The 26,321-nt window shown below is 34.6% G+C and overlaps 2 protein-coding genes across 2 annotated transcripts in view; one reads left to right on the forward strand and one right to left on the reverse strand.

Annotated features, from left to right (window-relative positions):
* Positions 1-3,080, reverse strand: part of LOC106467714 (programmed cell death protein 4-like) — a 19,430-nt gene extending 16,350 nt beyond the window's left edge. Inside the window, exon 1 of the mRNA XM_022395904.1 lies at positions 2,920-3,080. The gene's annotated coding sequence lies outside the window, so the exon portion shown is untranslated. The remainder of the gene's footprint in view (positions 1-2,919) is intronic.
* An 8,935-nt stretch (positions 3,081-12,015) lies between these two features.
* LOC106467715 overlaps positions 12,016-26,321 on the forward strand; it is a gene marked incomplete at its 3' end in the record, with an annotated part of 21,972 nt that continues 7,666 nt past the window's right edge. Inside the window, exon 1 of the mRNA XM_013928090.1 lies at positions 12,016-12,624. Within this exon, the coding sequence (XP_013783544.1) occupies positions 12,290-12,624 (335 nt within the window). The remainder of the gene's footprint in view (positions 12,625-26,321) is intronic.

Below are 26,321 nucleotides of genomic sequence, written 5' to 3' on the forward strand. Positions count from 1 at the left end.
GAATAACATCAACCACAACTGACTACATGTCACACCAGAATAACATCAACCACAACTGACTACATGTCACACCAGAATAACATCAACCACAACTGACTACATGCTGAACCAGAATAACATCAACCATAACCAACTACATGCCATACCAGAATAAATTACATAAAAAACCTAGAAACAGGTAAGAGAGGAAAACACAGCAAGAAAAGTAGCAAATTAAATCCAATTAAAAAGAAGCTGTAATAGAGCACTAGTTTGTTTTTGTTTTTTAAGTTAACACTAGTTTGTTTTTGTCACTAGGATAACCCTAATAGACCAGATGATTTCCCATCATCCTGATGGTTTTAGGAATATCTTTTTCAAGCATTTTAACAATAACAAAAATACAATAAACCTCTTAACACGAGAAAACAGGAATAAAACAACTGTTAACTGATACATACACAAGCTTAACTATCTTGATCTGTAAAGAATTCATCTAATGATCTATGTCTTATCATCTTATCCATAAATATGTTAATATCTATCACTCATGACAACATTTCCCAAACTTTTTCCTTTACACCACCCTTTAATAAATACGTTTTCTTGTGCACCCCACTCTTTTTAAAATGAGTGAAAGAGTGAGTTAAGTGACAAGATATAACACACAGATACACATTCAAATTCTGTATGTGTTGTTGTAATTACTTATTTTCACTGATAAAAAATATATTAAAATTCTTAATTTTGCATTAGTGCACTATTGACTACATCGTAATTGCTTGTGCCCCCTCTAATAAATCATTTGTGCTCCATTAGGGGGTGGCACCCCACACTTTGGGGAATGCTGGCTTATGTCAGAATTTGACATAAATAGACACACAATTTCTTTATCACAATGGAAACAGGAGATTGTTGCACACAAAATCACTTGAACAGACTGGTGGAAGAACTTTGTGGCAGATCACACGAAAAATTAAATAGCTGTACAGAAGAGTAAAAGTGTGAGTTTTAGAACGTAGCAAAAAAGAACAACAGAAATGTGAACACTTCAAGTGAAGTGTTAACCTATTAATATTAACTTCCAATCAAAGCATGATAGCTATATGGATCAGAATTAAAAATCAACCCACTAATGTTCTTACATTCATACTTGTAAAAATTAGAATGTGTTATTTCATCCCTTGAGTACCATTGCTGTTATCAATATTTTAGGCTATAATCACAATGTTATCTCACGAGGTCCAGCCAGGTTAAGAGACTTAGAATAGTCCTAAGTCCATATACTAAGCTAAAAATTCAAAATAACTCTTTTATAAAAAATATATAATAACAAAAAAACAACTTAAAAATTTCTTAAATGTATATTTGTGTGTGTGTATATATATATAAACTTTCTAACCAATACAGTTAATGAAAGCAACATTACAGAGAATAAAACTTGATTATGGAACACACAATAATTATCTTTTGAAACATTTTACACCAGTATATAAAAAGTTAATATAACATCTAGTGACTAATGAAAGCCAATTAAACAGTTCAAACAGTATAAACTTACAGCAGCTTGACATCTGAGATAAATTAATATGGTATATTAGTTTAACTACAGAGTAAGACAGTAGGCAAGTATACGTATTACAGCAAAACAATAATGTTTATTAACATATAAAATAATATAGTGATTTCCTGCACCCACCAGAGACATTGAAACCCAGTTTTTAGCATTATAAGCTTTCGAACTTACCATTGAGCAACTGGGGGCATTTGAAAAGTGGGGCATCACATGCAACATATCTGTCTAAAAGAAAAGTAGGTGATGCAAAATTTATCACGTTGACAGGTGGTAATTTTACGTTTGATATTTTGGAAATGTTCAGTACGTAAAATAATTTGTTTCAAATTTCCAATATACAAGACTCAGCTTCAATGTTTTAATGTCCAACAAAACAAGCTATAACCTAGGGAATATTCTGATGACAGTTAAGTATCAGCCCATTAATGTTATTATGACAAGAACCAGATTAAATGAGATATGGCCATTTCAGTGTGCTTTGATTAGAAGAGTCACATTTGTTAAGATATCAAACAAGGATTCAATAAAAAAAATTGTGCAAAAATTGCCAAACATGATGTACCAATTGAGTCTTAATAAAGGTACATGTTAACAATCCACTCAAAATAATACATCAATTAGTTTAGAGTGACTCTGTAAATCTGTAGCAGCCTATTTCAAAGTAGTACTAAATTTTTTGTCCATTTTGAATAAAATTCACAGTATTTTAAATAACCCTGGAGTCCATTAGAAGCTAAAGTAGTTTTTGGACAAGTTGTCCAACTAATGGTCTTATAGAATTAACTTGTATATACCTGTTTCAAACACTTCTTTTACTTCAAAACATAATCTACAACTCTCCTTCCTTTTGCTTCCATTCTTAGTCTTACTAAGTTAAGATAAATGACTTACTTTTGACCTCAAGTCTGCATCACCATCGCAACAAGCATTACAATTGCTATATTATTAAAACTCAATAATTTTTGACAGCCACCAACGCTTGGTGTACTTTAATGTTTACAATCTTAAGAAATTAAGTTATGTTGACAAGCAAATGTTATCCATATGCCATAAGTTATACTTATAACTAAATTATGGTACGTGCAAATTACAGTGAAAAACTAATCTCCTTAGTGCTAAGTCAAAAATTGACATTTTTATTGTACTATTGTGACTAACTAATAATATTTCGAAAAATTACGTTAACAACTTAATAGAAACTCAACAATTATAAGATACTGCAATACACAAATATCAGATTATTGGTATTAGTGGCGTGGCAACTGACTTCGTGATGTCCCTAACGTCGTAGACAATGTTCAAACTGGCCATATGACTATATATTTGACGTCAAAAACAGAATAATTCATAAGATCTCATATTACCTTTGTAACGACTTTAAAAAATCAGTATTCCAGATTTCAATTTGTATTTATAATTTAACACGCACTCACTTTTACAAACTGTAGTCTTAAAATAAACAAAAACACGCCAGTCTCCTTAACGCATGTTTTCTGACCTACATTCGACAAGGACCAAGGTGCAATCTCGTATAAAAGGTGATGCTGAATGAGAAAAATATATAATAATAATAATAATATGTCTTAAACAAGATATTAATCTACAAACTTAGTAAAAAAAAGAGTGAATTAAGGTTAATGTTAATAATGACATATGTAAACTTACATACATTTTATTATTGAAAACTTGAACATATAAAAGATTTAATTATTTCTGTTGCTGTAAATGATGTTTGTCAACATCCTGTGATATGTAAATAATAATATTTGTAAGTGTTAGGACTTAATTCGGACTATGACTTAACATACTAAACAAAATTTATTTTCCACAATAAATTTGAATATTGTTGGGTCTTCTTAGCTTTAAAAATAAATTAAACCTTCTGTTTATATTGACATCTGCAATGTTAAATTAATGTCGCTGTTGAAAAACTAGAAATGTTTAATATTTTGTCATTTTTTCTTCTTTAACATAAAACATTAAAAAATTCTCCAATGACACAAGAGTATATTTTTTTTAGTAATTATGATCAAATTCTACTGTACGTGGTATTCTCAGGTAAAAACTGATATCAACAGGAAAGTTACTTGGTGTTGATATTTTCAACCTGAACGAAGACACAAAAGCGGCATATGGGATATGCGACAAGAACAGGGATTCTTAAAGTTTAAATAGTCATTACTTGTTTACAACTGCTGACCAGAAGAGGGAAGCCAGTCTGCTGCACTCGTCGTCTGTAGTGTCTAGTCTTAAAAGAATAAATGGATTACTTGTTACTTCTATCACGCTATCACAGCTAAAAGCGCAGGGCGTATTCAGATGCATATCACGGTTTGAACCTTTGATCTTTTAATTCTCAACATATTCCGCTAGTCACTAGATCCAGTCCCGAGAGTTCTGGAGACGTAATAATTTCCCTCTTAAAAAACGATGCAAGGATGAGAAAAATATTGTATTTTTTATATTTGCAGGGAATGTTTTGAGGTGCTTCCTTTGGACGTATCTTCGGGTTTTTTTGGTTTTTTTTAAATACGGGGGTCCATTGTAGGGCAAAATTTCATTAACAGACAGGGGGGGGGGGTCTGGAAGCCATCTCGCCTCTTGAAGGAACAACAAAAAATAAATAAAAGCGCCCCATGGGGTCCTGGGAGCAAAGTCCCCAGAAGCTCCTGTGTTGTGCATATTATTATATCATTTCTAAGAATTGGTTACGTAAGAATGCACAAAGAGTTTGAAATAGTAACGGAAATTGACAGCAGTTTATGTGATCCCTGTCATTGGTGATACTTGAGTCTCCCTTTTATAAAGTATCCACCCCTAAAACAGGGAGAGGGGTGTGTGCAATAAATCAAAACTGAAAACAATATTGGAACCACTTGCCAAAAGCGAACCATTTATAAGTTATCAATAAGTATACTACAACAAATCACATGTGACTAGGAACTTATTTTCGTATCAGGTTTTTTGTGTGTGTGTGTGTGTGTGTGTGTTTTTGCACGGACACACTAATATCAAGTATAAAGACTTGTGTACAAAAACAAAATTGGGTGAAGAGAAACAACAGTTTCTAGCCACCCTGGGTTGTCTTTCAGGCCCCAGAAACTAATTCTGAGACGTGAAAAAATTTTAAACCTAAATTCCTGCCACAAATTTGATTTAATGACATCGTGGCTGTTTTCCTCCCTGCATGCAAATCCTCCAGAACATCGTGTGGTTAAAAAGAGAAAGAATACAAAAAATTCATCACATTGTTGGTAAATTCTGTACGGGGTTCGTCTATTTGTCTACGACCTTGTAGGCCTGGCATGGCCAGGTGGTTAGGGAGCTCAATTCGCAATCTGAGGGTCGCGGGTTCGAGTCCCCGTCCCACCAAACATGTTCGCCCTTTCAGCCGTGGGGGCGTTATAATGTGACGGTCAATCCCACTATTCGTTGGTAAAAGAGTAGCCCAAGAGTAGGCGGTGGGTGGTGATGACTAGCTGCCTTCCCTCTAGTCTTACACCGCTAAATTAGGGACGGCTAGCGCAGATAGCCCTCGTGTAGCTTTGCGCGAAAATTCAAAAACAAACAAACTACGACCTTGTAAGAACTTTACTTTCAAATAACATGAAATTATTATATTTCATTTGTTTGTTTGTATTTGGGATTTCGCACAAAGCAACCCGCGGGCTATCTGCGGGCTATCCGTCCCTAATTTAGCAGTGATAGACTAGGGTGAAGGAAGCTAGTCAACACCATCCACCGCCAACTCTTGACCTACTCTTTTACCAACGAAAAGCGGGATTGACCGTCATATTATAATGTCTTCATGGCTAAAAAAGTCGAAACATGTTGGGTAACAAATTATTATACCTGAGAAAACAAAGCTTTTGTTGAAAGTTTATACGGTATATTTTCTCGAATGCTCAAAAATAAAAACTAGAAACAAAATATAAAAATAATAAATAAACAGATAATAATATTAGAAATTAATAATTTTAAAATAATGTTACTTAAAATGAAATAGCAAAATATGTATTGATAACAAACTAAGAATATTATAAATTATTAAATTAATAATTTTAAAATAATGTTACTTAAAATGAAATAGCAAAATATGTATTAATAACAAAATTAAGAATATTAAAATATATGTAAATATAATTTTAATTTATTAAGGGAGGTCGAAGGCCGCATGGAAGGATCACTTGTTTTAACCACTCGTATTACTCTTCAGTCGTGTGTTATCTGTCAGTCAGCAGACACTATAATGACGTCACATAAGGGACGATTAACCTTGCAATTTGTACTGTCATTACATCAGTAAAACATGCACATGCCCTGACTCATGAGAAGAATTATGCACTCTGTAGGCTACAGCACAGCATGACATATGAATTTCAAAAGCAAGAAATAAAAATATTTGTTACTCTTAATTTCGGTTTTATTTATTCTTGAAACAGAACATTTTCGGGGACCCTGCGGAAGTACATCTAGTAATAAGCTATTCTAATATAAACATAAATACCTTTTGCTATAAAACTAACTCCTACTCACTGAGCTCTGTGGTCCAACTAATCTCTATATTATATTTACTTATACATATAGAAAGAGATCAGTATTAATACTCTAACATTCGGTCTATTGCTAGTTGTGCACAAGTTAATGACTAAAACTAAAGAAACTTATCACTGTCCACGAGGCCTAGATTCTCGACATCAACGCCACTACGTTTCCTAGTTTCGTTTAAGTTTACTTACTCATGATGAGTACTTTTATAAGTTACAGCTTTTACTGAAGGTTTTGAAGAATTATTTGTGTTCGGACAGGTACGACGCTTCGATCGCTGGTGAAAACATTCTCAAATACACCGGTTATATCTGTAAAGTTTATAGTTTATTTGTAATTAAGCACAAAGCTATACAATAGGCTATCTGTGCTCCGCCCACCATGGATATCGAAACCCGGATTCTAGCGTTGTAAGTCCGCAGATATACCGCTGTGCCACTGGGGGGGGGGCGGTATATCTATGTGCAGCTCCCACTTAACAGCCCCACGTGGCACTAGTGGTATGTCTGCGGACTTACAACGCTAGAATCCGGGTTTCGATATCCGTGGTGGGCAGAGCACAGACAGCCCATTGTATAGCTTTGTGCTTCATTACAAAACAAACATCGGATAGTGGAGTTACAGAGCCCCTGTTTAAAATGAGTTATTTCCTATCTAAAATACAAACATTATTAGCTCAAGGAGTTATTTGTCCAAGGGGAGATGAAGCCCAGTGTTTTTTTTGGTAATTATCCACTTTTCAAGTGGAATGGTAAGCAAATGGGAAGTAATTGAAGTAATCCATCACATCCTAGAACGAGTACACGTCTGAGATCGTTGCTTGAGAACTGTGCAAACAACCTAGCCGAAAGCAGCAACTAAGTGACGTATGTGTAGTAAAGGTTGGCTGATTTGATTGTACAATAGTAACTTAGCATCATGACTTATGTCTAATTAAACAACTGACTTTCCTGAAGCACTAAGGATGTAACTAACTTCAAGATACAGCAGATGTTAAATGACGGGATCGTACAACCTTCAGGAAGCGCTTTGCCAGTAGTTATTCTCAGAAGGTAAGAAGGTATGTTCAGGTTCATTTTGTGGTAACTTCTATTGGTGCTTTACCTTTGTCATGAACAGATGAGTGCCTGGATGAGGTCAAAGGTTCCAGTTGGTTCGGCACTTTAGATTTGGCATGTGGATTCTGCCAAGTCAACGTGGATCATGAAACCAGATCTAGTACTACTTTCAGCGTGAGATATGTCTTGTATGAATTCTGCATTATGTCGCTTGACCTGTGTAAGAAATTACCCGTAGTGAAGTAGAAGAGTATTGCCCAAAACATTGTATATACACGTAATTAACACCTTGTTGTTTTCGGTGATTTAACTTACAGCATACTACCCCGTGTAATGCACCTGCCACTTTTGAGAACCTAGTGAAACTTACACTGAAGGGGTTGCAGTTTGAGAAAAGCATAGTCTGTTTTGATGATGCCTTATTGTTTAGTCGCACATTTAAATTTGTGGCTGAGAACCTGATAAATGGTATTTCAATGGCTAAAAAAAAAAGGCATGCTTGGAATGGAAACCCATAAGATGTGTGATAATGTGTATGCAAATGGATATTCGTTGTATCTCTTCTAAAAAATAATCTTCCTTACTGTAAAAGCTGTAACTTGTAATAAAATAATACTTGATCAGTAAGTAAATTGTCTGCGCTAGAAACCGGATTTTGATACTCGTAGTTGGCAGAGCACTGTGCGGCTTTGTGCCTAACTGCAAACGTGACTGATTTTTAGTTTCGCGTTAAGTAAATAGCTTACTCTGATCGAAAGTTTGTATCCTAGAAACACCTCTAGCTTTTATTTTCATATAAATAAGTCCATTGTTGTACTAAATTTACTGAGGAATATTGTATTCATCAAAGGTAAACAATATTCTGTAGTTAACGAGATTTTTTTAACCACAAACACCCACACAGAGATGTTAAATAAATTAATAAAGCTACTTAAAGTTAGTGGGGCAACCTTAACATTGCTTCCACTCCCATAGCAACGATATTAACAAGCAGAAAGGTCTGCGGTATGTCTGCGGACTTACAACGCTAGAATCCGGGTTTTGATACCCGTGGTGGGCAGAGCTCAGGTAGCCCATTGTGTAGCTTTGTGCTTAATTACAAACAAACAAACTTTAAATCCTTCGTTTCTGGAAAGGATTTAAAGACTAAAATGTGTGTTACTTGAGGTTTTTAATTTGTCGAGATTAAAAAAAGGAGAGTTTAGTCAAACCCATTCCAAGCACAGGCTTACTATTTCAATATCTTCAGGTTCTGAAGAATGAGGAAGTTTAGAAATATAAATTTTCAAATCACTAAGTAAGCTCACATCAAATTCTTTATACATACAAATAATTTGTAGAGAATGAATTTAAAAAGGATGATGATACTTAAAATATTGAAACAACAGTTTGTTTCGGATATTCGCACAGAAGTATAACGCTAGCAGTCCCTAAATTTAAACTGAAAGACTAGACGAAAGGTAGCTAGTCAACAGCATAGCTAGTCAACAGCACCCATCGCCAATTCTTGGGCTGTTCTAATCGAATAGTGAGATTTGGATGTTACTCTTATAACATATCTACGGACCCAAAGTACGGAGCGTGATTTTACGACAATAGGACACCAACCACGAATGTTCGGAAATCACAGCCAGGCACACTACTCAGTCTAATTGGGTGTTGAGCAATTTAATACAAATTATGAACGGTATGAAATATAATTTTAAGGGTTTTATTTTTATTTTGTTTGAAGCTATGCATAAAAAAGCCACACAATGGGCCATCTGTGCTCTGCCCACCACGGGTAGCGAAATCCGGTTTCTAGCGTTGTAAGTCCGCAGACATACCGCTGCCCCACTGGGGGGGGGCGGGGGGGGCGGATTTTAAGGGTAGTAAACAATTTTCTTTTGTAACTTTATATGTAAAAGAACATCAAATGTTGTATTTTAAATAAGTCTTACACACACACACACATCTTCTTCTTACAAAACTTGACGGTGCTTTTTTTATTAAATTATTGTTTTATATTTGGGCGATGAATCCGAGGTGAACACAAAGATTTCCAGGAATTGGTAAAAAACACTGATCGATAATTTAATCGAATTATCTCAACTATATATGGGCAGTGAGTGTTTGATTAGTTTATATTGTTTAGGATAAAAGTCAAATTAGAGAGTGACCACCGAAACCTAATTTCGGATATAGAAGTGTGGGAATCGGTTACAGAAACAGCGGCGCCGTGTTCTAATTTTTGTGCCCTATCTGAATGTGTTAATACTTTACGGTAGACTCGCATGATGCTGTGAAAAAGAAAACGCTTCCGGTGTCGCGCGTTCACAAATAATAATTTGTAAATTGTAAGTATCTTAAAACTATTGCAGAATGACACTCTTACAGAATTTACCAGCAAGAGGTAAGTGTCAAGTCATTAATATATTATTGTTACTATTTTAAATTTCATCGTGTAAGTTACAACATTAGATCTATCCGAAAGCCGCTTAGATCTGTACTTAACTATAGCCTACAGTATAGGCCTAGTACTAGTATTCAAAAATAAAATTACATACAGGTTTCACGGCTTCCAGCTATTAAATTATACATATGCATGTTGCATATTATAAAATTTATGTTAATAAAATAGATATTGTAGTTAGCATTTCATTTTAATTGTAATTACTTGTTTTATAAATCATTTTAAATTTAACTTTTAGTTTTAAGCACGTAGGTTACAGAACTGATAAGAAATTTACAATGCAACGAATGTTTGAAATTGGTTGATGTAAAACTATAAATTTAATCAGGAAAATGAAGTAAAATGTACAAAAAATGTAACAAAATCTCACACACCCCCAGTAAACCCTTACAGGTTGATTACAACTTACAATACAAGTTCTGCGAAACCTTGGTCACTGCGCTACTTTTAGGATTATAACCTCGTTTGGTTCGCAACATCGCTTTTAAGTTGAACTTGTTTGAATATCCACTTCAGTCACAGAGTAAAGTTTATAAAACTTTACAATTAGAAGGACTCATGATACTCAGAAAACGTGAGGGAATAGGATAAAAAAAAAAGCAGAAGATAAATCTCAATTCGGGACGTTTATTTTTTTAAATTAGAATAAGAACGTTTTTCATTGTGTAACATACTGTATCGTGAGAAATATATCCTGCGTCAGTTATAACGAAATCGTGAATTCAATTACGCAAGCTAAGGGTGCGGTTTTGGAGAGATTGGCTTTACCATCTTTAATCTTGGGTTTCTACTTTATTTTAACGTCACTGGTGTCCACATTGGGCGACACAACGATGGAAGCATTTCCAAGAATTAATTTCGCTGTAACGGAATATGTGGCAGACCACGTACTTTTGTACCTCTCTTCATACGATAAACTTGTTAGGAGTTGATTTTACTCATAAATCATTAAAATTAAAACATTTGAAATTGAGCTACAAACTTTTTCATGGTATTTTTTTATTCAATTTGTAGCATATTGTTTCGCTATTTTTGTGAAATAACTTTTTAAAATGGAATCTTTATAAACACACCTGAACAATGTTTTTCTTACATAAGACTGAAATATATCTTTGTCCTCTGTACTAACTAGTATTAGTAAATAATATTTAATGAAATCATGAATATATATGTAAATTATTACCAAAGTATTTCATTAAAGGTGGTGATATTTATTTGTAAAATCATCAGTGAGGTTAATCTTTTTTATATAGAACATCTTGCAATTTCATAAAATTTATTATTTCTTTTAATAAAATGGAAAATTCTTTATTGAAAATTAGTTAGTTTTATGAGCCTTAGAACAGCGAATAAAACATCGTGAATTCAGTTCGTGTGATTCATAACGCTAAAAGGTTATAACGACGAAGCGCTGTCTTCTGGTATAATTCTTTCACCAACCCATTTTTGATGGTGAAAATTTTATTAAAAATATATTGGTATAACATTTTATTTTACCGAAAAAAAAATATGGGAATGCTTGGATCAAATGTTGTAGGAAATACATAAAGATCTTACAGGTTACATAGTATAGCACTTATTTTAAGGTGATTACTGTGTTATGACCAGAATAATCACCGTTTTATTTTTAGTCCGTAAACCCAGTGTCGTCTTACAATTTTCAGATGAATTTTGAGTAGTCGTTGAAAGTTTACAAATCTACTATTTTTCTGTCAAGTTTTCACGAGAGACTCACGTCAGTCTACTCTTATTTCATTTGGAACAAGTAGAGTGTTTGATAATTTGGTTTTGAATATCACAAGGTTCCCATCTCGCTGACCAGATAATGATAATTGAGTGTACCCTATCAGCTTTATCTTTGAATAATGCAAATATAAACCAGTTAATCGATTCAAATATTAGGGTAATTTTTTCTACCCGAATAATTAAAATTATCCAGGATCATTTAGATCACATTGTGTCAAAAACCAGTTCTAGTTTTGTTACTTCTTAAAATTTCTCTTTACATATAATTTTATTTTTTCCCAATTTAAATCATCTATTATGTATTTTTTTAGATGTAGGTAACTACTGATGTTATGTTTTAATATTAGTTTCATTATTTTCCTAATATGTGATAATAGGTAAATCCAATGACAATCGAGATGTTGCCGTTAGTATGACTGAAAACAAAACACGTTGCTTTACTGATTTTCAAAATTCGTAGTAAATATCCAAACTAAATAAAGCGTATAGATATTATTTAAATAAACAGGATTTAATGGTGGTATTTAGCACTTATCATTTTGGCCTCTTTTATTTCTTATTTTTAGTAAAATGAACGAATGAGATTTTGTGAACGTTTCCTTCAATATTATGACACTTATTGTTGCAATATAAATTAATTCCGTCTAAAGTTATACACACGAAGCTCGATAGGTGACTCTGGGGGTCTTACTCGATCATCGTGTTCCGATGAAGCGCGTCATACGACTGCCTGTGTAATTTTGTTATTAGTATTAGTATAGAAACAGCGTCAGACAGTTCTAGAAATCCTAATTTTAAATGACTGCACTATTGCTCATATTATTTAAAATTTTATCTAGTTATTTTTTAAGACACACTTCAAGCTCTGAGGACCAGTTTCCATCTTGTAGCTGCGCAAGATCTAGGTCCAACAATCAATCGTTGTGAAGCATGCCTATTGCGGGACACACAATAACTAATCACTGTAATACTAACGGTAGCCGAGTGGTAAATAGTGGTACTACTAATACTACAAATGAAGTTGTTTGTGATACTGTGATAAACATGTGTACCGACAATGAAAAAATTGTATCTGGAGTAAATCTGGTAGAAAAACGAAGTTTGTCGAAAAGTTTTTCATGCACGTCTGAAGTCAGGCAGCTGAACCTTGGAGCGGTAATTTTGGACGAAAACTTGAGTAGTATATCAGCTTCACAACTTCGTCGTGTGATGTGCACCCAGATCCCATCTCTTCCCGCATCTTTTGGGTTTTACACCAGAGAAGGGTAAGTGAAAAACGTTGAAGGTAAATGTTTGAGTTGAAACACATTCTTATGATAATTTAAATAAATATCAAAGTCAAATGTTATTTTAAAATTTTTGGAACGTTCAAGCTTAGAAAATATCGAAAAAGAGAAGTCGTTGTGATGAGACTTGATAATTTGTCAAAAAAAGACAGTCACGTTAATTAAAGACAGAGGGTAAGGTTTGGAGCACTCGGAGCAGGAGTATAGTTGCTGTAGATGTGAGTTCTTGATCACCTTACTACAGTTTTTACTGGGTGCATGCAAGTTTCTCTAATCAAACTTCCTATTTCAAATGAGAAAAGTATCCTTAATATGGTCCCATTTTAACCCTTTTATGCCATCAGTTTCTTTTATCTAAGGAGACTCTAAGCCCTTTCTTGCAGAAGGGCTTAATAAAGGGCTAATCTCACCAGGAGGACAAAAAAGAGAATTGTACAAATTGGAGTGTATGTGTTATATTTTTTTTGGGGGGGGGACCTTAGAATCCCAGAACATATCATTAAAGACATCAGTTCACCAAGGTCTCCCATGGTGGGATCTTCAAACAACCACCCTATATCTTATTCCCATCTAAATGAAACCTGTCACAGAAACATTCAAATAGAATACCATCAGAAGATTTGACTTTAACAACCAAAACAAAAAAGGTTTTACCTAAGATCAAGTATAGATATAGACTTTTAGATATATCATTTTTAAACAGAATATCACAGACTTTGATTTCAATATTATTATTCCATATTTAAAACAGACTTTCATGGTTAGTTTATCTAAACCACAACACTTTCATTTCCCAGAATGAAATCAATTCTGTTTTAGAACTTAGATAAAACATGTCAACATTTGTAGGCTTTCTACAGTGCTTGTAATTTTCAAAACAAGCACATTTCTGGTATTCTTCTCTGTATATTTGTTTCAGTAACTTTCTTATAGCATGGAAACCAAAACTTAACCACAGGAAGATGTAAAATTGTATCTATGAATTCTAAGTCCCAGTAAATACAGATCCAAGAACCCGTTACTGGATTTTCATCAACATTTGGGCAAAGGTTTGAATAATTGCTCTCGAATTCTATCATTAGCTAACATCCTTTCTAAGCACAACCCAATGTGAACCACTTTATTCTTTAAAATATTGAAACATATATATATATTTGAGGATCTTTTTCCACTTACTGTAATTGCCTGGATTCTTTTGATTGAGAAATGTTTTTTACATCTTCAGCCTTACGTGGGACTATCTATAAAATAGTAGTGGTGATGGTGACATAATTCTAAAAACTTTAAATAGATAAATTTAAAATCATGTATACTGTAGATAAATAAATTTGGAAAAATATGCAATTCTTCATATAAATTGAAATATATTTATAATTCTTAAAAATTATGTGTGCGATGTATTTTGATTAAAATGTTGTAACTAGTATAAACCTAACACTTTGGAGGAGAAGCTTATGCCCCATATCTAGAGCCAGAGCCCCATATCTACATCATGATTTATTAAGTATTTTAGAAGCATCATACTGATTTCACTACTCAAGCAGTTATCCCAATCACTTTAGGTACCATATTACTAACCTTTTTTTTTAAATTAGAAAAATCCTATTTGTCATCAATCTAATTTTCTACCCACTTTAGTATCATTAATCAATTACCTGTAATACATCCCTCAGTCTCTCTCTCTCTCTGCTAAGAGCTTTAAACATGGGGGAATGGTTTGCCTGATAATGTGGACATCATCCAGTACATGATGTTAGTTTGAGTTCTTTCAAAGCTTTTTGGACTAATACATGGATATGAAGAACTATGTTTTTAAAGTTTTCCTTTTTTTTCTATTTTTGTGGGTGCTGTGTGACTTTGGATGAATGGGTTTTTGTCAACTTGTTCTTTTGTAGGTATCAAACAGGAAGTCCCCATCAAAAACAAAAGTAGGGACCTTATAAACACATTTCAAGTTAGCAAGGTTTTTTAAAACCATGTTGAAGATTACTTGTTAAATTCCACTTTTCGGTGTTTCATAAAGATCGTTTAAGTGTGAATTTCCTTTTGAGATGAGTCTTGGATGTCTCATGAGTGGGGGAGCAATTTGATGACAAGATATGTGGGGGAAATTTTCAAAATAGGTAAAAGTGAAATACTCTAGCTTATAGGGGGCAGGATGACTTTTTCCAAAAGTGTTGTGGGAGGATTTGTAGATTTCATGATTGTAGTGGTAATTGACTGTGAGAAATGTCATTCTTATTTTGAGTAAAAAAAAGCTTTGCTTCTGGTTTTCTTTTTTGTATGGCTTTACTTTGGTAATACTGGCACAGATGTGTCATTATTTCATGATGTGATGTACCACTTTTCATGTAAGCAGTATCGTCTGTTGAGTGTGAAGCCTTAACCCAATGTGCATGTATTTGATTCATTGGACCTAACCCCATATTGAAGAAGGAATATTGACTATATTTATGAATTTACATGTTCATCTGCACAAGATATGTCTGAACTGATGACATCAGTCTGGCTCTTACACTGAGAAGTTGGAATGCAAGGTGATGCTCATGTGAAAAATAAAGATATTTTTTTCAATCATACAGACTGCATAATGTATTTATATAGCCTCTAGAACCTCATCTATAGTTTTTTAAGTATCCCTGTATATCTGGTATTTACTCTACCAGAAACTGTCCCCAAATGTATTGTAAAATCAACAGTTGATATCGATTGCCTGGTACTATGTTGAATGGTACTTTGTAAAATGTGGTGGCTTGTGAATAGAGTTAATTGAAATGCTCTTTACTAAATTTCACATTAATTATTATAAGAATGTGTAATATTTCAATCACACTCGATCTGCTACATCCAGTGCCCACCATGTCTTTTCTCACTACCAGGGCTCATCAGATATGAGACGCTCTGGTGACTGAGACGCTGTTTATATCATCAGTTGCTCAAACAACGATTATTTTACTGTGAACATGATTAAATTAGAGAACCTTATTTCTTTATCAATTTATTTCAAGTTACTACACACCAGAATTAGGTTTATGGTTGTTATTAACATCAAACTATTTAGAATATCTGATGTATTGAACTATCCAACGTCCGCGAAGAAGTATTTTCCTCAATTGAATAAAAATATTTTATTGTGACAATAACTGATTTCATAATATTAATTTTCGTCCGAAGTATATTGGAAAACTTTATATCTTTAAACATTTAACAGCATTGTTTGTCTTAAAATTCACGAAGAATAATATACAACTAGCTGCGACACTCAAAACATTTACATGTTTTAATGCCCTTCACTTAAATTTTCCTTATTCTATCATTTTCACGCACGCCATTTAAGCTACGCTTTATTGCAGGCATTATGCGTTAGATTGATAAATTCTGGTCTATTGAAAAAAATACGTGGCCAGACAAACAAACTCACGTAGACGTAACTTTATTTAATAAAACTACACGTAAATTAAAGTAATGTTTTTGTTTTTTTTTATAGTAGACAGAGTATGAAATAATTATGAACGTTCAGTGTATAACACAGTTTTACGAGTCGGAACAAAAAACTCACAAAAACAAAGAATAAAAGCAAAGAAAAAAGTAGCTAAAACATGTTTATTATAGCAGTCTGTGAAACGAACCGAAGCTAAATTATTGGAAAGTAAAGTTGTAATGAAGGCAAACTTAACTGAATATACAGAAACGTCTAAATGCATGTTCAGAAAGTGTTAAGCAGGTGGATTTGAACGAATTACGCATGCGTATTTTTGACCCGAATAAGTCGAGAAAGTCCATAGAAATTGTATTTAGTGTAATGTATTTTTTTTAGGAAATTACACGTGGTTTAAATCTTCAACTAAACCTGAAATCGAAGCCATTCGTCACGTGATGACAACGACATTGTACCATACTCGTTTTATTAAAAAGTTAAAAACAGGTAAGGTGATTTGAATTGTAAAGTCAACATGTAATCCAGACTTCTCCGACACAGCCCTTTCTAACGATACGAGATTTGTTTGATCGAGAAATTTGTGAGAAGAGTTCCGGACAGACAAACGCAAACGTATTATTTATATAGATAAGCAAGCAGTTTGTTCTGTGCCGCCATTTTATCTTGCAGAATAAAAAATAAATAAATAAATAACAGAGATAAGGCTATCGAACTTTGTACTTGGTACATCCGGTGTCTTAAAAACACGCGAATTATGGTGAAGGTGGAGTTATCTTACATTTCTGGAGCTTCTAGCTATTGTTGTCTGTCACTATTATCATTCATCTTAAGTGGTAAGAGGCTATTTATCTTACTAGAATACAGTGTCAGCTAAAAGAGGTTAAATGAAACTTCATTGTAGAATTAAAACATGTTTTGCAGTACCTCATAATTCACTTGAATGGAATTCAAGGTGTTCAACAAATTAATTACCAGATGTATTGTCGAGTCCCGATTAAGGTCATTTGATCAAAATGTTGACCACGCACATCTCTCTCTGTTACACTAATTGTATTTTCATCGCGCTTTAGCTGCATTTGTTTGTGCTACGTTTTGAAAGTTTCTTTTGGATGGACAGTCGTCGCCCTACGCGCTAGCTGCTCTTCCTGTACTAAAACAACAACAACAAATGTTGGCGCAGATAGCCATAGAAAAATGTCGATATTATCGTAGGTTTTGTAAGTAAAAGAGCTAAAAGCATAAAGTATTATGAAACTTCTAAATACCGAGAAAAACATACCACCCATAACGACGTACGACAACGGTCAAATGCTGCGTGTTCGAGAACATTGGCATCTCAGTGTTTATTTAAACTAGTGCAGAGTTCAGAGGTCCCACCTCATGATACACATAGGCCCGAATGTGTCGATCAAGCTCCTCTGTTATGCCCAATTATTCCTTTCGCACCCGATAGAAACGTTAGGATACTCGTGGTTCATGTGAACTTTTACCAAGTTTGTTTCAAACGCATGAGTGTGGAGAGGTATGAACATCAGGTTCAGAAACGACGCTACAAAAATCTCGAGGAGGGCGAGTCATTTACTACAAGGCGAATGGTAATAATATAACTAGCAGTTAAGAGTCACTTACTACAAGGCGAATGGTAATAATATAACTAGCAGTTGAGAGTCACTTACTACAAGGCGAATGGTAATAATATAACTAGCAGTTGAGAGTCACTTAGTACAAGGCGAATGGTAATTATATAATGTTTTGGATTCTTTGTTGGATTAAACTGAGGATCTTCATGGTATCTAATCCACGACTCTATAAATCGGTAGTGTACACGTTTAGCTAGTCTAGGTGACGTGTAATTTATTCGTTACAAGTCCACAGAGTTTTAAGTTGTGATGTACATAACACGATATACCATCTTGGCAAGAATTGATTACCACGTTAGGAAGCTACACTCGTCAACAATGTTGCGGAAGAGGAAACATCTACAAGGACTAATGTATTCTAATTTACGTGGTCATGACAACCCCTCCGGTCAAGGCTGACTTTCATCAGTTCCTTACTGTGTATCACTAGCCAGAATATTTTACACGTCTTTTCTACCGAGAAAAATATCCAAAAACTATCATATTGCAAGTCTTGGATTTCCAACTGTTGTAGTGTTATTGTTTTATTACATTTCAGCAAAGTGTAATAGTGTTGTTTTTGTGTGTGTGTGTTTCTTCCAAAAACTTAAGAATCACTAATTTGTAAATAATTTTGAAATGGAATAAATTTATTTTACGGTATCTTATTCTGCGAATCATAGTTTGGGCTGACGTAGATGATTACGTCACAGCAGACACCATACAGACAGTAAGAATGAGTGAACTCCTACACCTTGCTAACAGCACTAACACTTTGTATAATAATAATAATACTGACATGATGTCATAATTGGTAAGTGGGTTCGAACGATAAGTGAAGTTCATTAGTTAGCTCTCTCTCTCTCTCTACACTTTACTAGGACTATTATATACCGGAATAAGTTATAGTCCCTGTTCTAATAGAACGGTTAACGACTTTTAATTGACACTTATCCTGCTTGTTAATCTTTCAAGAGCGTTTAGTTTCACTTATCTGTCTCGCCTAACCCCCTTTTTCTTTCGCCCTTGTATGTGTGTGTGTGTTTTTGTTGTGAAGTTCTATGAAGTGACATATTGTAAGTACAAACCCATTAAACTCGACTTTGCAAGAGAAGTAATTGTACTGCAATAATGTTTTGCAAATTAAACTCGACTTTGCAAGAGAAGTAACTGTACTGCAATAATGTTTTGCAAATTAAACTCGACTTTGCAAGAGAAGTAACTGTACTGCAGTAATGTTTTGCAAATTAAACACGAGGATGCGTTAGTGCACTCATATTTGGTATATTTCAATGTAGTACGAATTCTTAGATTCGTCGGTGTCTAGTAACCGTGAAATTCGGGGTTCGATCCTTGTTGTGGACATAGCGCAGGTGCTCTCTTCAGTAGCTTTTTTGTCTACAACAGTGGGCTGTCTGTGCTGTGCTCAGATTTGTAGTATGGTAAGCTCTCAGACGTAACGCTGAATGACCGGGGAGGGGAATAAACACTGAATCCTGAGAGTTTCTTCAGGTCGAATTTTTAACGTCAGCGGTCTTCAAAATGTGCGCACGTTCGTGTGTTCGAAAACTTGGAAGCACGTGTCAATCTTCTCTAACGGACACGTGGAGAGGCATATTTGTCACGAGCCTAGTGGTTGCTTTCCAACTGGTAGTATTATTTGTTTTAATTTTGTTTTCTTCTTCTGCAAGCCCCAGCGGCTCAGCGGTAAGTCTGAAGGCTTATAACGTTTAAAACCGGGTTTCGATACCCATGGTGGGCACAGCACAGATAGCCCATTGTGTAGTTTTGTGCTTATCAACAAACAACATTATTTTCCAAATTATCTTTTAGTTGTTTTCAGCTTACTGTAGCATGTAACAATAACCGATCTCTCGTTCCTTCACGCGACATACGGTGACATGGATGTGACGATTTCTGCGTTTTGAGACACACACACACACACATATTTGCATACTTAATAATTACATCTAGTACATTGGGATACGGACTCCCTTGATGTAGCTCAGGAAGTAATAGGAGATAATGGCAAGTTGGAGTCTCTGAATCATAAAGGGGAAGCGGGTATCTAACACTAATTACAAACGTCTTAGTGTTACAATAGGTTGAGGGCTGTAGATAAACACGTTTCAGTTTCACAAGTAATGTAACAGTTCAATCTTTTATATTTATAATAACAAACTACTTAAACCACTACTAAAACCTTAGATGTAATAAAGGTTTGTAACTACTTAAACCACTACTAAATCCTTAGATGTAACAAAGGTTTGTAACTACTTAAACCACTACTAAATCCTTAAATGTAACAAAGGTTTGTAACTACTTAAACCACTACTAAACCCTTAGATGTAACAAAGGTTTGTAACTACTTAAACCACTACTAAATCCTTAGATTTGTAACAAAGGTTTGTAACTACTTAAACCACTACTAAAACCTTAGATTTGTAACTACTTAAACCACTACTAAATCCTTAGATTTGTAACAGAGAATCAGTGAGAACCATGTTTCTAACACTGGTGACATATATATATTTCATCATTAAGGTGCAGTAACAGGTAAACAGGAAGTCAGGTCTTTCGTGTGTGATCGTGAAATATACAAAATCGTGTGTGTGTGTGTGTGTGGCTTAATTGGGGCAAACGTTTCTCCTGATCATTGATGTAGATATTGGTGAGCGATGCTCATCCCACAGTAAATATTCATTTTGACTGTTAAGTACTTGAAAAAATTTCCCTCACCTTTTACGAGCTATCAACGAGCAGGAATCATTCAGTTTGTTTTATCTCTTCCCTACCTAGATATTTCTCATTTTTTTCATATCCACACAGTTGTTCATAACTACGTCACGGTATTGATAAGAAGCGGCTGGATTTATTGGAATTTTGGTTTACAAATAAGCTATCATCACAGAGTAGATTTTATTGAAGTATTTCTTTGTAGACTCAGTTATCAATGAAAGTGTCTTGCTTTTCTGTTGCAACACTCGTGAGATTTTCGCTAAAGAAAAACAAATAATTTTTGTAAGTTTTTTTTTTATTGTTTTATATTTGAAACTTACTCCCTTTTTGTTTGTAATTGTTATTGGTTAAATCTGAAACGTATCATTATTGTAGAAATTTCAACTGTTTTATTTATTGCTCAGCTATAAAAATACTGCCTAGTCATAGAAATATTTCCCAGTTATGATCGGTGCGGTAGTTTCTGAGATCCGAGTTTTGGACGTACACATCGCAAGTTCTGTTATGATAAGATTATTACAGCACGACCTTTCCAAAATTAGATACATGGTTCGATGCTAACTAAGGTATGAGCGAGTTCTTGGTTCTGCTGCGCATGTTCATTTGTAAGATTACATATACTCTCAACACCAGAGGTTTCAACCGAACAAAACCACAAAGAGAAACCTTCACCACTTGTCACTAAGTTATAGGATCATCATGGACAGTTAAAAACACCATGCATAAAATATGTACTGTAAGAAGTCGGGTCGTATATCACCCCCCAGGGTTAGTGATGAAGGGTGGAAATCTCCGAAAGCACTCGTATGACAAGTGGTGAACCGATTAATAGATTGGGTTTCGTTTTTTTGTAATATTTTACCAACAGTTTGACTGTTGGATCACGCAAAACAATAAATGTCAACAATACTGCACGTGGCGAGTGAAAGAGAAAACATTGTACGTGTACAGTCCACCGGTATGTGACGATCGTAGTTTTGTAAGTAACCATGCTGTCCATACAGTCATTCCACGCACTCCCCTTCAACAACTACTGTACAGCACATACAGCATTGTGTTGTAGGAAAGTCGTTATTGAAACGAAGTATAATATAACCAAGAAAAGTTGGTAATCTACCTACATAGATCATAACTAAAACATAACCCAGTACAAGCTACCTACATAGATCATAACTAAAACATAACCCAGTACAAGCTACCTACATAGATCATAACTAAAACTTAACCCAGTACAAGCTACCTACTTAGATCATAACTAAAACTTAACCCAGTACAAGCTACCTACATAGATCATAACTAAAACTTAACCCAGTACAAGCTACCTACATAGATCATAACTAAAACTTAACCCAGTACAAGCTACCTACATAGATCATAACTAAAACTTAACCCAGTACAAATTAGAACTCATTTGATTCACCAATTAGATACCCTAGTTGTTAACGATATTTTCGGTCGTATTTCCAATAATATCACTGAAGGCTGGACCAGGCTAGTCCCTTAATCCATATACTTAGCTAACAACGTAAAGTTATCCTCATAATAATATAAATGAATAATAATAATAAAATATATATTAAGCAATTAACCAATAGCATAGACTGTACCTTGTAAAATATACAAAACCTCTAGCAACAACTGTTACTCTTATTTGCTCTTTATATGATCATACCGGGAACTTTCCGGATTCGATCCGGCTCCGGTGTCTTGTGTATGATCTTCGAGCGAGCTTATTGTTAGTTTTTTTCGGCTTTTCAAAATCCGTTATTATTTCACTACCAACGTTCAACTTCTGTAGATCTTCCATCATAAAAACTTCGTCACAAACAGAAATTAAGTAACATGTAATTACAGGCTTTCTTTTATGTACAATAGATGGGATTTCTGTACTTGCACATCCTATTCAAATTATTTTCCAATAAAAATATTTTGTGTGTTTATTTTGATATTTCAGTTTTACTAAAGAAATTCAATACTTATTTAGTTGTGCTAAATGTTTTATGACTTTTTGTAATTCCTGATCTGTAATGAACTATATATATAAACACAGAGAGAGAGAGAGTCGTTCAAAATTCAAAGGTTTCCAGACACATATGTATAACTATTAAAGATCTTTTATGCACAATTCATGTAAACGAAAAAAAAGCTCGAAGTTGTAACCAGTTCTGTAGACGTGAACTTTACTAAACACAAGAGCAGCAGTTATAGAAGATAACTGATTTCCTGGGCCGGATGTCGTCTCGTGCAGTGGTTGACTCGAGACTGTCTTGGCGGAGCCCCAGCATATGTATAAATATTCCCTAGATATCGGACAAAACTATTTTCAGCGATAATTTTTTATTGCAATAAATGTGACTACATGGTGTTATTTTTCTACTTTGCAATGAAAATAAAGTATTTCAGAGTATCTATAATTTAAAATTTCTATTAAATTAATAGTTGGTGTTTTCATCCAGAGTGTCGAAGACCTCAAGCTAATGTGTTTGATAACCTCTGATTTAATGGCTGGCTTGGGCTGCGAATGCTGTCTTCCCTTTGGTCAGTAGTTCAGAATTAGGGACGACGCCACTTGAACTCCAGAAACGTGTGTGACGTGGACGTACAGACCACGTACTGTTCAGGTTGAAATTACCAATTCTTTGACTAAATTTCAAAACGTTGTAACAGAATATTTTATTTGAAGATACTACACGTTTCTAGAAACTACAAGAACAACGAGTGATTTCACGAATTCCGCGAACTAGTTTTTTATTCATTGTTTTTTTTTTCTTTTTGCAGCCATTTTTGTTCAGATGATTACATGGTGTTACAAATATGCATGACGTCACAAGACATGTAAAAAAGAAAAGAAAAAAAAGTATTACAATAGTATTGTTTACTCAGATATTTTATCTCTGGTGGCTGGATATCAGTATAAATACCTCCAGAAAAATTAAGTATTTCAATTGTGAAATTAAAATTGACCAAAAGTCTCGTGTATATTTCCCATTAACATACGGCTAACAGCCTTTATGTTTGATGAAAAACGTTACTCAACTTTTCTTAAACACACGCACATTTTTTTTTTAGCAATTACGTAATAAGCGAGTTCTGAGAGAATGGAAAGAAACTGATTTTAACATCCCAGCGGTTTTCGAGGAAGTGTACAAAGTTCCATAGAATATGCACCCATTTGAGAGATGCACGCGCTCTTGCTTGAGCCAAGATTGGGTGGGACACACCTAAATGGGGAGATCTATGCTTGATCGGATGATGGATTTTTCTAAGTCTTTTTCTACGAAATTCCTAGGTTTTGTTTGAAAAAGGTGGGTGCTGAAATGACTAACGAATTTGTGAAGAAAGTTCAAAACAGACATAGTTATAGTTTTACGTCATGATGAGTAGAAAATAAACGTTTGTAACATTTTTATGATAAAGAAGAGTGTGAACATGAAAAGTTTAACAAATATTCGCATGGGAAAAGACCGAAGAGTTACAAAGAGCCATTGATTCAGCAGCGAACCTTCCACACGTGTTCTAGAACTTCCGCTAGAACAAACAAACACATCAAATAGTTATTTCTGTGAAGTAGTCTTAACGACGGATTACACAGCCGCAAGAGTAGCGAGATAAAACAACAAAAAACAAAATTATCATAAGTTAGAATATTTAGAATAAGACAGTTCTATTTATTATTACTTTCAAACGGAAGACTGGGAGTAGTTTATCTACTTCAGGGGTTTTCAAACATTTTTTTTTAATGACTAGGGGTCTTTCTCTCCCAGTTTTCTGGCATAAAGAAATGGCGTATATCCTGACTAGAATAATACAGTTTTATAAACATAGTTAGTTTTCATGCTAAAAGAATGAAAACTATAATACGGCTTACTGTTGGCAATCCTCTTCAAAATCCTCCGTGATCCTCTTGGGGGTCATAACCCACAGGTTAAGTACACGTGATCTATTTGAACTACAAATACCGAATCATTATCAACCAACAACTAAACTTTAAACCTAACATGAAAAGGAACACAGACGAATATAAACCAATAACTTTCGGCAAATGTACAAATTAAAAATTATTTTGTTACTTGGCCCTGCATGGCCAGGTGGTTAGGGCGCTCGACTCGCAATCTGAGGGTCGCGGGTTCGAATCCCCGTCACACCAAACATGCTCGCCCTTTCAGCCGTGGGGGCGTTATAATGTGACGGTCAATCCCACTATTCGTTGGTAAAAGAGGCCCAAGAGTTGGCGGTGGGTGGTGATGACTAGCTGCCTTCCCTCTAGTCTTACACTGCTAAATTAGGGACGGCTAGCGCAGATAGCCCTCGTGTAGCTTTGCGCGAAATTAAAAAAACATTTTGTTACTTGTGACGAGTCGGTTGCTAATTTGGCCATGGTTCAGTAACGTTAAGCCTAACCAATATAATATAGTATTGGAAATAACTATAGAAACAGTGTATGGCATGGGTATAAAATTCGAAAATAAAATAATCACACAGTAGTCACGTGTACGTCAGGGGTGGCCGCCATCCAACCAGTCAAACACTGCTATAAAAGTATAGGCAGTTATACTATTCCCAGTAGTAGTATGGTGAATGCAGTTGTCTCTTCCCGGCTAGAAATAACACGTGATAAACGTAGAAATCAAAGTTTTGGCTGCTGAAGAGGGTACTTGAAAATATTACTGTTGATAACAGAAGTGATAGAGGTGTAAAACGCAAACTCTTCAGAAGTGATACCATTAATGATGACGAGAAACCCACTTGAAGTAAAAATGAATAGCAGAGACGGCTGGTATGGATATTAAAAACTTTAATTAAAATAAAGTATAAGAACAACGTTTCGACCTTCTTAGGTCATCTTCGGGTTAACAAAGACAGTTTGAAACTGGTCGTTACTGGGCACGTCTTAGGGACGAGAGTGTGAACAGGTACGAGATTGTAGGGGGCGTAGCAGTAAGATGTTAGGTGATTAATATAGGTATAAAGGTATTCCTTTATGTTGGTACAAATTTGTTTTGAGTTATTCTGTAAGTTGGGCTTCTTTGATTTTTCGTTTGGTTGACTTTGTTTCTCTACTTAACATGTTGGTGTTTTCTATGCTTATGTTGTGTTTATTTGTTTTGCAGTAAAAACGTGGGAAGGTGTTTTGCAGTGTTCATTGAATCTGGTTTCCATTTTTCGGCTTGTTTTTCCGATATAGAAGTCGTGGCAGCTGTTACATTGTATTTTATAAATAATGTTGGTGTGATGTTTGTCAGTGTAGTTTTTACATCGTATGGATTTTAGTTTTGTGCCCGGTTTTTGAATGAATTTAGTGTTTACTGGAATGTTATGTTTTGTTATAAGTTTTTTCCTAATGTTCATTATTTTATCGCTAATATCGGGAATATACGGTATGCAACAGTGCAGGTTTTTTATAGTTAGTTGTTTCATTGAACTTATTATTGTTTGTTTGCTGTTGATTGTGGTGTGTGTTTATAATTTTTTCGACGATTTTTGAAGGGAATTTATTGACGTTGAGGAAGTGTTGTTTTAATTGTTTGATTTCCTCTTTAATTTTATCTAGTGAGCATAATTTTGTGGCTGTGTTTATTAGGTTTCACGTGCTGAGTCACAGGGAATGTATAGTCCAGTATGGGCAAATTTTCTGTTGGTTTCTGTTTTGAATTGTGTATCGGTTCATGTGATCTTGATGTTTAGCTTTTTCGTATTCACAGGTGAACTTAATGTTGGGGTGTATGGAGTTAGCGTGGTTGTGTGTTCTGTAGATGTAAATCCACCAAATGTATCGTTGACATATCTGTACCACTACAGGCCCCGGCATGGCCAGGTGGTTAGGACACTCGACTCGCAATCTGCGGGTCGCGGGTTCGAATCCCCGTCACACCAAACAT

The sequence above is a fragment of the Limulus polyphemus genome, unplaced genomic scaffold (assembly GCF_000517525.1).
Source record: "Limulus polyphemus unplaced genomic scaffold, Limulus_polyphemus-2.1.2 Scaffold2715, whole genome shotgun sequence".
Taxonomy (NCBI): domain Eukaryota; kingdom Metazoa; phylum Arthropoda; class Merostomata; order Xiphosura; family Limulidae; genus Limulus; species Limulus polyphemus.